The 14756-nt window shown below is 38.0% G+C and overlaps 1 protein-coding gene across 1 annotated transcript in view; it reads right to left on the reverse strand.

The window, feature by feature from the left end:
• Positions 1 to 1416: 1416 nt before the first annotated feature.
• DOCK2 (dedicator of cytokinesis 2) overlaps positions 1417 to 14756 on the reverse strand; it is a gene marked incomplete at its 3' end in the record, with an annotated part of 93099 nt that continues 79759 nt past the window's right edge. The window contains exons 27-28 of the mRNA XM_010021244.1: positions 2947 to 3045; positions 1417 to 1511 (exon numbers count right to left, since the gene is read on the reverse strand). Of these exons, the coding sequence (XP_010019546.1) occupies positions 1417 to 1511; positions 2947 to 3045 (194 nt within the window). The remainder of the gene's footprint in view (positions 1512 to 2946; positions 3046 to 14756) is intronic.

Raw genomic sequence — 14756 nt, forward strand, 5'->3', positions numbered from 1 at the left:
CTGAGGAAACTCCTCCTCACAATTTCCACAAATAAATACATTGAACCAACTAGCTTTGTTTAGAGCAGCCATTTGTTTTACATTCTCAGCCCAAGCCTCCCTTGCTTTCCTCTGTTACAGACTAGAGACACAAAAAGGAAAAAGCCAGTAACTCAGAATGACTAGGAATAATTCTTAGGAAATAAATCCTCACCTAACCTATCCCATACCCTAGGTACCAGCCTTTTCTTGCTGCCAAAAACATTTATTTCTAACTGAAGCCCATAATAACCAAACAACCTCATGCCTCAAGAGAAGAACATTTCCTTTACTCTTCAAACAAGCAATATTTCAAAGACACTCTGAAGTGTCTGTGAAACGGTGGTCCAGCTGTCTGAAACCATTCTCAGTGTGGCGATACACAAAGATCACTTCCAATTTTGTTCCAATTCAGTATCCCATATATATAAATATATATATCCCCTATATATAAATGATAAATTGAAAAGAGCTCTTGTGGCAGCAAAATCTATATAATATGAAACTTCACTTACATCACTTGCAATCCTAACACCACAACAGAGGTCCTGTGGCTTAACAGAGATCAAAATACCTTGTTTATCCCACCATCATTTATGGTGACACCAAAGCAGACAGATCATAGCTGTGGGTAAAGGTGTATAATCTGCACAGTTTATGTCCACAAGGTATTTCCTTCAGTCTGTTTTATAACAGAAGAGTACTCAAAGATGTGTAGTAAATAGTAAACTCTCATAAAGCAAACAATAGGGAACATGATAAATTTGATTATACAAACTTTACTTAGATGCCATCTTGATCTACAGAGGCAATATACCTGAGGTTTTAGTAATTGCTCATGATGAAACCTAAACAACCCATAGTATAGCAACACATTTCTTCAATGATGTGAGCTACAGCAAGCACCAGGGATCCAACCTCGTCCTACAGTGTGTTGTGCTCAAATATTCAGTCTTTATCCTCTGACCTTTTAACAATCCAAGTACCATATTAGTTCAGAAAGAAATCTGTGTTTGATGACTCTTCTGTCACAATGAACTGGCTGACATATTAGTGAGGACATTCTAACCATGTGCAGAAATTGTACATTTAAGATTCAACAGGCCTTTTACAGTTTGGTTTCTGTTGACTGTCAGCATAGAGACCAACTATACACTTGCACATTACTGTTAATTAATTTGCTTTTTCCTTTCCACTGTAAGTGTACTTAGAGCAAAGGCAGCTAGCTGTTTAATGTCTTGTCAGTGAACTATTTCAGATTATGACCTTCTTGTATTCACCAAACTGGAATGATATAATCATCTTAGACTTCACAGCAAAACTTCATGTAAGCTCTGAAACAATTCACTTTTCACAAACATATGGAATATGACCACTTGTCCTCCAGCCCCATTTTACCTGTTCTGCACCATGCTCATTACCATCCAGTCTGAAGGGTAAACATTCTTCCCAATGAGATCTTTGAACATTATGAATGTTTCCATCAAGAAGTCCTAGAACAACAAAATACAGTAAGTCTGTGACTAACAAAGTTTAAACATTCATGCTGTGATTAAAGAACTAAGATGGAAGGTTCCTCTTTGCTTTCCATTGAAGTCAATGTTAAAAATTCCTGGTGATATCAGTATGCTCAAGATTGGAAAAGAAGTTCTGCAAAACAGCAGTCTCAGATTACGAATGAAAGCTAAAAGCCCTTACACTGGGCTCTTCAAAGAAGATAAGCCATAACTGAATGGAAAGAAAAAGTTCTAGTACTTTGGAGTAAAGCTGTTCAATTATTCACTAATTAGCAAAACAGTCTCACTATGCATAAAGAATAAATAGATTTGAAAAATATAGGATATTTATTTAGTCAATTTAGTCCAAATTTAGTAATCTAAATTAAAAATTGAAGGCAGTGACAGAAAGTTTCTGAAAAAAACTAAACACTTCTACTTTTCCTAGAAGTATTTAGATTGCTGCATAATGAACTTAAATAAAATGACAATAATCATTTCAGTTCTCCTTCATGTCTTTTTCCCTTTGCAGAACTGTTGGGAGTAGTTTAAGGGTTACTAAAACTTCCTGGACCAAGTATCCAAGCTGCTTGAAAGCTGAAACTATGTTAAAGTAGTGTCACATTTTCAAATAAACTAAGGCACATGAAGAATTGCAAATGCTCTCCAAGATTTGATCTGTGAGCATTGCAATTGCGGCACCACTCTGACTTTAAGAAAGAAAGGAAAATGAACAAATCTTGCCAACTGAAAATATTACCTCCATGGGCAAACCGTAGATGGTGTAATCAAAACCTTTGCCAATACCCAGACTTATTTCAGAGTTATATCAGGAGAGTTGAAGGACAGATATGGAACTACTGAAACCTTCTAGAACATAGTGACTCCTGGTACAAACTAGAATATACCCCAAGTATTGTTAAATTATGAGAGAAACAACTGCCATAAAATAACATGTTGCAAGAATAAGGCATTTACTACATTTAGCTTAGAACATTATCTGGACCAGGAGTAGACTCAACGGTGAAAATGGAAAGTGAACACGAAACACCATGTGTGACATGGGGAGGAAGGATTAAGCTGGTTGAGTGTTGGTTTTGTTGTTTTGTGGGTTTGCAGGGAGGGGTTGGTTTGGGGTTTTTTGCCTCTTCAGAACAGTATAACTTAAAGATTCCAATACATATTCTTGATTATTATACTACCACCTTGGTATGAGGGTCAACAACAGTGACATTTATGTCTCTGATTACAGTAGTGGCCAAGCTCACCATTACAAGAGGGAGGAAACACAATGACATAGAGGCAGAAATTGTACAGAAACAGACTTAATTCTAGGAAGAATCAGACAAGATAGTCCAAAACAATACTACTGATTTTTCACAGGAAATTTTTCTGGATTCTTTCTCATCCCCCATGACTATTTTGTACTCACCACTAGTTCTGAACTTGTCTGAAAAGTTTCAATGTAAACTGAATAATGCTGGTTGTTCATCTGGTTTAAGATTGCTGTCATGCATGCCACAAAATGACTCTGAAAGAAAACCAGATAGAAATCAACAAATGCAGATAGCTTAAGATATTAGGTCATGTTCTTTCTAAAGCCAGACTACTCTAAATGCCTGATGCATCCCTTTATGTGTATAAAAATAAAATAATAGTCAAGCTTTTGTAAGCCCAGATGAAAGAAACATTCTAATAACTTGAAAAGGGTAATTCAAAAGCTGCCCTGGCAAGCAGTAGGCTCTGGTGAGAAAGTTGTGCTAATTATGTAATGCCACATGGAAACACACACTCTGACAAGAAAACTCTGTATACAAACACAACTCAATATTACCTTAAATTCCTAAAAGGCATGTGGTGTTGCCAGAATTCTTCCATTAGGAATTTATAGGAAGAAAATATATTACCCTCAATATTTTCTAATCATTCTAGGAATATGAGGTGCTCACAGGAAGAAATATTGTAAGAAAAGGTATTTTTTACATTCTGCAGTCATTTAAGCAGCTGTTACAGAACTCTGGAAAACAATTCTGTCACCTGCATCCCTCAACTCTTTCCAAACTTCCTTAAAAGAAAGTATTTTATTTTTTTCTCAGTCCTGATTTTTTTTTTTCCCAATGCTGAAGAGAGATATGATTTATAATCCTGGGTTTTCACTGTGATTTACTGGAAGTCACGAAGACACTGATCTCTCTAGCAGTAACAGTGAGTTCTTTGCAGTTCTCCTTTAAGACAGTGAAGAATCCTTCTTACTGATGCCTTTCTATTTGCTGAAGTTTTAATCATCGTTTTTAAAGTGAAGCTGCTTTAAATCCTTTGATTTTGTTAAAGAAGACACTATGAAGTAGATGAACACTGAAAGTAATTGTCTAGATTTACTTGGATCTTTTCATGAGACTGGCTTAGAATTGATAAAGGGGACTTGGCACAATTCACTCTGAGCAGAATTTCCCTTCCAGCCGGGACTGATCAGTCTGTTTAATTCCAGATCTCTGTTTAATTCCAATGCACTTTATCCTCCTGTCACATCAGAAAGGCACCAAAGGTACTCAGCACCGAAGTACCAGCTGCAGTTAGTTGTACCCAACCATTCTGTCACCGCTCAGGGCAGGGAAGCGTCCCTTAACTTCAGGTTGTGGCCACTAGGGGTCTTTCACTTTCACATGTAGCTGCTGTGCAGTTTGTATTGCCGTTTTTTATTTATTTATTCCTACGTGAGCAGACCCAGCACACTTCTTGCATATAAACAGTGAAAATTACAGTCTAAAGGACCTATCATACCTTCTTGTGGAGTAACATTAGTGCTAGTGAGAAGCTTGTCTACTTTTTAAGCCTAAGAAGACACATTTTCTGCAGGTAAACGAAAAGCTTTCAGGTAAGGAATCGTGTGTTCTCGGGTACTGATGCTCTTCAAAAAAGAAACGCTTGTTTTCCTGCTGTAGTAGTTCACTTCTACAGGTATGGATCAGAAAAAAATCCTTTCTGTGATGTGAAATGTGCAGCTGAAAGTAATAATGAATTGCAAAAGATTCAGTAATGAAATTTGGGGGGGGGGGGGGGGCGTTGTCATCTGATGTCTTGATTTTGCAAGAAGATTACTGACAGAAGTTAGAGAACTGTACATGCAGAAAGCTTATATTTTTAGTAGCTGAGTGTTCAGTGCAGAATGCCTTTCCAGACTTGTGTTAAACAGTCACTTCTTGCAATAAGCAGCATTTCTTCCCAAGCATTGAATAGATGTATTATGATGCTTAAAGGCACACAGACTTGAAGAAGGTTATTTCTTTTGTCGAAACTGACTTCTAAAATGTGTCTAGCTGTATGTTTGATTCTGGTGCAGCATGAGTGCCTATTCTTAGGACCTGTGTATGGTGATTTTAAAATTAACAGATTATATGCCTTGATTACTGAAAAGAGCTGTAAGCAAAGATCAGATATTGCTGGCCAGTACCTCACACCCAGCCTCTCAAATTCATATCAGTGGGACTGAATGAGAGATAAAAAAGGTGACAGTAAAGCTGGCTTGCTAAAAAACTTCCTCCATCATTTCCATGTAACTGCAAAGCAGCAAAATACACTAATACTGTCTGATCTTTAATAATTTTCCTGCCAGGAATCTCCACTATCAGAAATGAATCGCAAGCTGCTTTATAGGTTAAAAGCTTGCCCCTCCCTCCTAATCCCCCAACACCAGCAATAAAGATTCACTTCTCAGATGCAGCTTCAGATCTCTGAAGTACTTACGCAGTCTCATCATTACCATTCTCACTGCTAGAATTTAAGTGTAATATAGGACTATAAAGAGCTGTGATGAAATCTGCAGATATCTTTATGTAGTCACTTAAATTCTCCTATGCTGTATAAGTACCTCTCACAGGAATGCGCAGAGCATGAACTGCTTGAAAACAGAGTAAGTTTTGCACGAGAACAATCTATTGCACTCTGCATGCAGACTACATCTTCACTAAATGGACAGAGGAACTTCAGAATCACCACTTCAGAAACACCACTTACAAACACAAGTCTAATGCTTATGATTCAAAACTTCATTTCATTAAGTCAAGCATTGTATGTAGGGATTGAATAGTATAAAAAAGGCAGTGGCAGAGAAGGTGAAGTTCTTCAGAAAGAATCCTAATAAGTTATTTCAGCCTGTTAGGATTTATCCTGTGAATTACAGCAGGAAATGTTGATTGGAATTAGGTGAAATGTATAAAACAGATAAATGTATCCAAGTAAAGTGTTGATGGATGAGGCAACAATCACGGAAAAATTAACAGAAATAATTCTCAACACACTTCACTGCTACAAAAAGATCTAATAAAATATGTTTTCCAACTTCAAAACATTCGTTTCCATTGAAATGTAAAAGAACTTGGAGCCAAAACAGCACCGAATTCTACTTTTTTAATTAACCAATTGGCTGATAAGCCTTCATAAAATGTGTGAGGAAATAAGGAATCAATAGTCTGAAAATTGCACTTGATCAGGAGCAGGAGGACGAGTAAATAGGTATCAAATGACAGTGAGACAGAGGAGAAAATGTGTCAGGAAGCACCCAAACTCCCTGCCCACTTAAAAGAAGTATAATTAAAATCAAATTTAAATGACCTGTAATGCTGGCTCTAGTATAAACACTAAATAATGGCTAAGGTAAAAGAAATGCTGCTTCAGCTGAGTTTGTACAAAGTACATATAGAAGATCATAGGTGCATTCTGCAAAACAGACAGAGCTTCCTAAGGTCAAGCAGAAAAAATGGGGAATCATTTGCACTGTTGTTAGAGTGCATATTAGCTGCGGGTGCAATATGAACAGGAAAAGAAACATCTGAAAACTAGCCTCATATGAGTAAGATGACAGATTTCAACACCTAGCAACTAAATCCCAGCATACTTTCTAATAGCAGATGGTGACAGGTTGCCGTAGTAACTTCAAATAACACTAGCACTGCAAGAATAAAGCAAGTGCACTGGAAACGGAACAGCAACAGAAATAACCTCCAATGAAGCTACACTTTGCTCCAAATCTGGCAGAAGTATTTCAGTGGCTCTAGGGTGGGTAATCTTCACGCAGGACTACTTGTAGAAGGACTAAAGAGGTTATTTATTTCATGTTGGCACTTAAGTAACATTTATCTTCATTAGAAGAGCACTTGACCAACATGGAACCTGAGTGTAAATATATAACCACATGTTCATCATTAAAAGCAGGCAAAATAGAAACATGAATAATACCTAATAATGCAAAGAATTCTGAAGGACAAAGATGATGTAGAGGATTTTATATCCCCTTTTTAGCGGACTAGTGGATGTTTTAAATGCTCATTTTACTAAGCTTCATAATTAATGTAAGTTAAGAGGGCTCCTGTACATACCACCATCTTCACAATCTGTAACCCTATATTCACTCATGATGGTTTATGTTGATTACTGCAGTTTTCTGTATTGGACCAGAAGGTCCAACATTTTTATGGTGTAGGAAGTGATCTTACTGCTTAGATTAGATTTAATTCTGAACTCCCTTTCAGGTGAAGCCAGAAGTTTTGAAACTCATCATATCTTAGTAACAGTAATTGCAACAGTGGTGCACATAAAAAGGGTGACCTAGAATTTCTACAAGCCAAACAGTTCTGTCACTTTTTTTCTGTTCGAATCTAGTGCAAAAAACTTTCTAGAGGAAAATGATCAATATATTAACTCTTACATAAGTAAAGCAAAGCTAACCAATCGACTACTTCAAGCTAATGGTAAAAATCATGAACGCATAATTGAGAAGGCCTCCCAAAATACTGTCATCACAGAATCATTGAGTCTCACACCCATGCAGCATCATGAGCCAAAGGGCAACAAAATTACCAAGTATGGAAGATGCTTAGTGATGCCATGAAGAATGACAGTGGTTTGAAACCACAGCTCTGCAGAAACTCACATTAAACTTTGAGAACTGTGGCATATGTAGAGGTTAGCACAAATATCTTTATCTTATTCTGGAAACACTGAACAGTAGCACTCTGAAATGAAAAAATAAGCAGAAATGCTAATGGAGTAGTTCTGTTTCTTCTCCAGAAATAGATGTCACTGCCAATGCATGTGCTGTCCTAAAATGTACTGTTTCTAGCTGTAAAAGTGCAAAAATGTAAGCATTAGAATAGGCTGCTATGCAACGACCCAGGGTATTCATCAGATGTGTGGACTAAGTCTGAAATGGGAAATACCTCCTAATTCATATGGACCTGGAGCTTGCCAATGAGCACACCTTACTAATAATTCACAATAACAGATTCATCTACTCTTAGTAGGTCTGAGGTTTTCATTTCCCATTTACGTATTCATACAGTTCACTGGGTTTGTCTTCTTGTCTTTTATAGCTGAACAGAAGCATAAGCATCCTTCTTCCATATCTTACTGACAGCTTCTGATTTCTGACTGAAAACATGCTGGGCTGGTTTAGCTTGCTGTACTGTTTTCTTTACATTCATATGGTTTAACCAAAAGGATACACATCTATAAAACCAGGAGACTAGCAGATGGAAAAATATAGAACAATTTTATAACATAATGAGAGAGCAAAGCAGCTGCTCTGTAAGATTTAAAGGTATGTCACAAGTTAGGCAATCAAGGCAACTCTAGAATTATTTCAGTTTAAGACTTTTTCAGACATAGATAAAAGCAGTAAAAGAATGGCTTAATCTGTGACATAAAAGCAGCACAAATTTTTTAGAATATACCCTTTGTCATCTATTTTTATTTATTTACCTTTAACTTTGTGTTTATTTCTCAGCAATATTCCAAAAAGAAGATTTTTCATTCTCTGCAATGTTTTTTGCTGCTGGTGGGTTTTGTTGTTTGGTTTTGTGTCATAAATCCACTCCAGAATTACTACTATAGTCTCTGGCTAGCATGAACACTCTACTGTAAATGATCTAGCTTGTGCTTAAGTCTGTGCTCACACACAGTTGTGTTATTTACTACTTCTCACAGAATATTAACATTGTGTTAATCTTCAAGGTGTAGGTACAAATAAATTACGGATAACTATTTCCTATGAAGCAGGAAGGCAATCATTTGGAATGAGCAATTGCTGCTTGAAAACTGAACTAGCTTGTTCACAGCAGTTACCAAAAACTGTCAGTGATTCACCTCCTCGCTTAACCCACACTCCCCATCTCAGCTCTGCTGTACCAGATAAAATCTTCCATCCTTGCCTTCAGGGATCTGTGCAGCTTCATGCTGCATCTCTTCCCTCTTCCTCTGCAGTACACTGCCTGTTTCAACACAATTACTTTAGTTTCAGCCTGGTCTCATAGACCAGAAGAAACTTGCTGCCTTGGTTCATGAGATTATCCACTGAGAATCCCAAGTATCCTGGTGCTGTCAGGCTGCTTATTTCACTAATTTCTTATTTGAAGTGCCATTCCATTTCCCTGTTGTCACTAAACCAGATGGTCAGTCAAGTTGGCAAAGCATGGCTTGTCCTGCCAAGCGTCCCAGTGCACGCATTCCTGTGCTAAAGATAGTTCAGTCAGTATTCCACAGAAACAACAGAAGCACATATGCAAAACACAAAGACTAAGATTAAAAACATTATCCCCAGTTTATTCACTGTCTCTTGCATTTCAGGGGACTAGAAAACAAACTGTGAGCTTGAAGCATATGATAGAGTGGCTGGCATGAGCTGGAGCTAGTCCCCTGCCCAGCGTTATAATAAAAGCCAGATGGGATTGGCAGCTATATAGGACTAAAGCAAACACACTTGAGCTGCAACGGAGATCATCAGAAAAGACTAGAACTGAGCACTTTGAGTTCATTAAAGGGCAATAACATATTTTATTTCTAAGCCATATATTTCACAGGTGCACATGTGAAGATGAGGATCTTGTATGCTGATTCATTTCCTTAAAACTAAACAGAGCCACCTCCTGTATTCCCAGAACTAAGCCACTGTTTAATTGATTTTGTTCTTTTTCAGCTGCACTCACTGAAGACAGAGAAATTAAATTAAACTCAACTACATGATCAGAGATGAGACTAACACAATATATTTGTGGATGGTTAAAGCAAAGCTTTATCATAATATCTCTGCTTAAAACTGCTCCAGAAACTTCCCTCTTGCTTTTTAATTGTCTTACAAAGAAAAGAAGGCCCAATAAAAACAATTTTTCCAATAACTTGCATCTATTACTAACAAATCTACCACCTGTGTATGTTTAGGATTAATTAATAGCAATCTCTAAGGAATCCACCAATACATTGCCTCATAAATTATGTAAGATTTTATTGTATTATTGCTTTTTGAGCAATAGCACAGCTGCACTTGAGCTTCCAAAAACACAGTGTACCCAAACATTTGTAAATGGCAACGTGCAGCGATCTCTTAGGCTGAGATTCAAATCAGCAAGGTTGATCACCCTTTTGCAAGGTCAGTGTCTACCCTTTTACTTAGGCATAGCTAAGTCATAAGATCCAAGTTGCTGAGAAATTAAAATGAAATTAATTTCAAATCACTGACTTTTTTAGCAGCTGTAAAAACCAGATAAACTTTTCTGTGTTGAGCCTGGTACTTTTCTTGGTATTTTAGATGGACACTAGTACCAAAGTGCTTTTAATCTGGCAGTTCCAACTGTCATTTTAATCCTTCCACAGTAAGAGCATCGTATTGGCACTCTGGTCATTTGTTTAATTTTGTAAAAAGAACAATAAAGCCAGGCTGCAAATGACAAGAGTTTAGAAATTGCTGTTGTATTGATAGCTTCTTTAAAATAATAGTTTATCTTTACCTCCATATCTTAAAATTGTTTTGACTACTGCTGTGATGGGGTGAAGCCTGTCTATGGTCCGTTCTGGTCTGTGAAGGTGGGAAAGGGTAACCACAAGACATACTCAGTGTACCCTGCAAATACACATTGCCTAAATGCAGGAGAAATGTCAATATTTCCTTTAAAGCAATATTTCATACTCAGCCTGCCTTAAAGAGAGGTTATTTTGCACATTGTTGATGACATTACACAAACATTTATGAAGAGGATTTTTTTCACAACCGGGACAATGAGTATATGAAGGGGCACCAAAAAAATCCCCAAACACCCTGAACCTTTCACAAGGATCCTCAGGATTCTGGTAGCAAATTAGCTGAAATTCATGGAGGTGCAGAGGTATTTGCCCTGAAGCTGCCCTGTTAACTCACTTGTCTGCCAACGCTATCCTGGCCAAGGGACTAGCACCAGAAAAATGTTGCTTTCTGTTTTTTCACAGCTACAGTAGGGGAAGATGGAAGAATTGAGATAGATTCAAGCATGTGTATGCACTGGAGCTCCAGTATATATACGAATTGACCCAGAGAGTTTAAAAAGAATTGATACCACATCAGACAATCATATAAAATGCATCCAGTCTGCATAAACGGGGACTTTCCTATCAAGGAAGGATGATGTACAGACATAAATCTTGGTTAGTGTAACACAGCATGTATAAAAACCTCTTATAACATTTTCTAACTGTATAACTCTTACACTGGATAAAATAGTATACGGGTTTTAAAGGCAGCTACTCTGTGGAAAGGTGTTACATGAACTTCTTAATGCTGTTAAGTTGCTACTTGCTGCCACAGATGAAACAGGGACAAAGCGCACAAAAATCATATTTTCATTTTTAAGTAAAACCAAAAGAGTAATTAGCAACTTTTTGAATAGTTTTATTTTGTATCTGAAACATGAAAAATGTTTAAATGATATCCAATGGGGGTTATATTTTAGGTTTTTAGTTCCTATATAAGAGGGGGCTCCACCTTTAAATATGAAAAAAATCTTGACGTGTGGTTAGCAGAGTGGCTAAAAACCAAAATTCACAGCAAAAAAAATAATAGAACTCTTTCTAAGACAGAGAGCTTTCCATGTTGAATCTTGGGTAACATGGTTAATAGAAAGCACAGGGAATACTCTGAAAGAAAACCCCATGGGAACACATGTATAAACACGAAGAGATGAAATGTCACAACTTACATTGTTTGCACACATACATCTCCTTTGGAGGAATTCGTCATATTAACACGTGACACCTGGGCTCTGGCAGAATAAGGAATATTCCTGTAATAACTGCACCAGCCCAATGAGAGCTGAATTCAGTATGTACTCACTAGAAAACTAGGATGAAGATGGGTGTAGAAATTACTCTGAATATTTTAGCTCTTGTTTTTTTCTTCCATTTTCTAACTGAGGAAAAGAGAAACCAGGGACAAGCCTGTAAAAAGGCAAGGCCATTACTGCAGGAGATGGACAATCACATAATTATACAGGTAGGGGTAAACACATAACCATACATAGGTACAGAACACTCATTTAGAACCATCTTTATTCATATGTGCTCCAAACAGTCCTAGAACTGTATCTACTTGGGAAGCTTCTCAATTTGACCACTAACTCTGCTCCATGAGGCTGGGACAGCAATTTTGCCAATGAAGAGGAGATCACATTGAATTCCAGAAAGCCCTGGCTTATGCTCCATCACTAGTGTGACTCTCGCTCAGTTGTTCAATGAAGGCAATAGAACAAGACAAGTAGGACAAGTCCCTGGTTTGTCTGGGGGGTTGCTGAGTGGGATTTTGGGGTTTTAGGCATTCTGGGGGTTTTGTTTGCTTTGGTTTCTATGAGGTTTTTTTTGTAACACACACTAGCATACTCAAAGGCAACACCTTGGCATTCAATCTTTCTAACAAATTATATCCTTTCTAAAATCCACTTCACATACATACAAAAAAAAAACCCAAACATAAATCCTCCTCTGAATAAATGAAAATATAGCTACAAAAACAGTGTTATAGTAGGTCTTCCCAAACACAAACTGATTTTCCAACTTTTTCCCTGCAAATTAGCAAACATGAATATCAAGCTATTTGTGATGCCACGACTTAAAATCATAGAGTAGTTAGGGTTGGAGAGGACTTTAAGATCATCTAGTTCCAACCCTCTGCCATGAGCAGGGACACCTCACACTAAACCATGTCACCCAAGGCTCTGTCCAGCCTGGCCTATGAACACCTCCAGGGTTGGAGCATTCACAACTTCCTTGGGTAACCTATTCCAGTGCCTCACCACCCTCACTGTGAAGAACTTCTTCCTTAGATCTAATCTAAACTTCCCCTGTATAAGTCCTACCACTAGAGTCCCTAATGAAGAATCCCTCTCCAGCATCTGTATAGGCCCCCTTCAGATACTGGAAGGATGCTATGAGGTCTCCATGCAGCCTTCTCTTCTCCAGGCTGAACAGCCCCAACTTTCTCAGCCTGCCTTCATATCGGAGGTGCTCCAGTCCTCTTATCATCCTCGTGGCCTCCTCTGGACTTGCTCCAACAGCTCCATGTCCTTGTTACGTTGAGGACACCAGAACTGGACACAATACTCCAAGTGAGGTCTCACGAGAGCAGAGTAGAGGGGCAGGATCACCTCCTTTGACCTGCTGGTCACGCTTCTTTTGATACAGCCCAGGATACGGGTGGTTTCTGGCCTCAAGCACACAGTGAAGCCGTCTCATGCCAAGCTTCTCATCAACCAACACCCCCAAGTCCTTCTCCACAGGGCTGGCTCTGAATCTCTTCTCTACCCTACCTGTAGCTGTGCCTGGGGTTGTGCCAACCCAGGTGTAGGACCTTGCACTTGGCTTGGTTAAACTTCATGAGGTTGGCATCAGCCCACCTCACAAGCGTGTCCAGGTCCCTCTGGATCCCATCCCTTCCCTCCAGCGTATCAACCGAGCCACACAGCTTGGTGTCATCGGCAAACTTGCTGAGGGTGCATCAATCCCACTGTCCATGTCACCGACAAAGATGTTGAACAAGACAGGACCCAAAACCAATTCCTGAGGGACACCACTCATTAGTGCTTTCCAACTAGACACTGACTTTGGACTTCTGACCATATGATCCTTCCATCCTTTGGTGAATGACAACTATAAGCCAGAAAGAAACTTCTTCCTTTGTGTTGATTTTCTGCCAAAATATTCAGTCTTCTAAGTCTCTTATTTTTATGATTAGTCACTGCAATACAGAATGTGTGGGAACATCTGCATATATCTAATGACACATACAGAAAAAAGATTATGATTAGAACTACTGCAACCTACACCTCCACTGATAATATTTCTATATTAATGCTATTAGATTTAATAGCAGTTTCAGAACTATACTACAGAAAGTGTTGATAAAATGTTATTAGGTCATGGTATGTAGAATTGTCCTTATTACACCACTCCATTGAAATGGTACGAAAGGAGCTGCTTATGAAGCCAGTAAGTTTTTTACCATAGAAAAAAATACACAATCACCTCTATGGAACTGAAAGACAGGACAAGCATCTGGTAGATTCTCTACCATCACATATTCAACAGAATTTTCAAGGTATTTTAAGAGGACTAACCTCTTGATGGCATCATTATGGTATGCTTTATAAGCAAATTCTTTTCTCATCTAATTTAGCACAAACATATTGAGCTGAATGTTACATTACAGCTTCCTGTGATCTATTGTGTGGTTCCTATTCAGACAAAGCCCTCTCAGAATTATGGCTGCAAGCTGACAATATGAAGAAAAGAGCTTGGAAAGCCAGAGGTGATTCTCATGCTCTTATTTAACTTCAAAGGGAGCTGGAATCTAATTTCCCATTTGGATCATTATCTGCTTTTAAGGCATGTTTTATTAAGAAGGAAAAAGGTAAGTTGCTCTGCTAAGTTTTAATTTTAAAGGATACTGCTAGTATTTTATAGCTTAAACCAGAATCACTGGACTGCAGAGCTTAGTGCCAGTATTTTGTCCTAAAAAACCAGATAGACAGTACAAGATGCTATACAGTCCTTCCTACTGAACTTCTGAAATTTAAAAAATGTCTTCCAAAAAAGCATATACTACTATACTTTTTAAAGAGATGAAAGTGACTTTTATTTCCTATCTCCTCAGTATAATGTCCCAGCCTGTGAGATTGCTAAATACAGATATTGAAATATTAAAATAATTTTAGGAACCTATTTTTTGAAAATGCAAAGACAGAAAAGAGTACTGCAATTAGGAATTTCCAGGACATCAGGTTGGCCTGAGCAGGTTGTACAGCTCAAGTCACAGATGCTAGGGAAGAAGAGAATAACCAAGCACAAAACCAGGAAACCAATAATGTTGCCAACCAGGATCTTGGAGGAGAGAGAAAAGCAACTGCACTTGATTGAATTCAAGAATATATTATTCAGGATTTCATAGCACTG

Source organism: Nestor notabilis, unplaced genomic scaffold, assembly GCF_000696875.1.
Source record: "Nestor notabilis isolate BGI_N333 unplaced genomic scaffold, ASM69687v1 scaffold2179, whole genome shotgun sequence".
NCBI lineage: Eukaryota > Metazoa > Chordata > Aves > Psittaciformes > Psittacidae > Nestor > Nestor notabilis.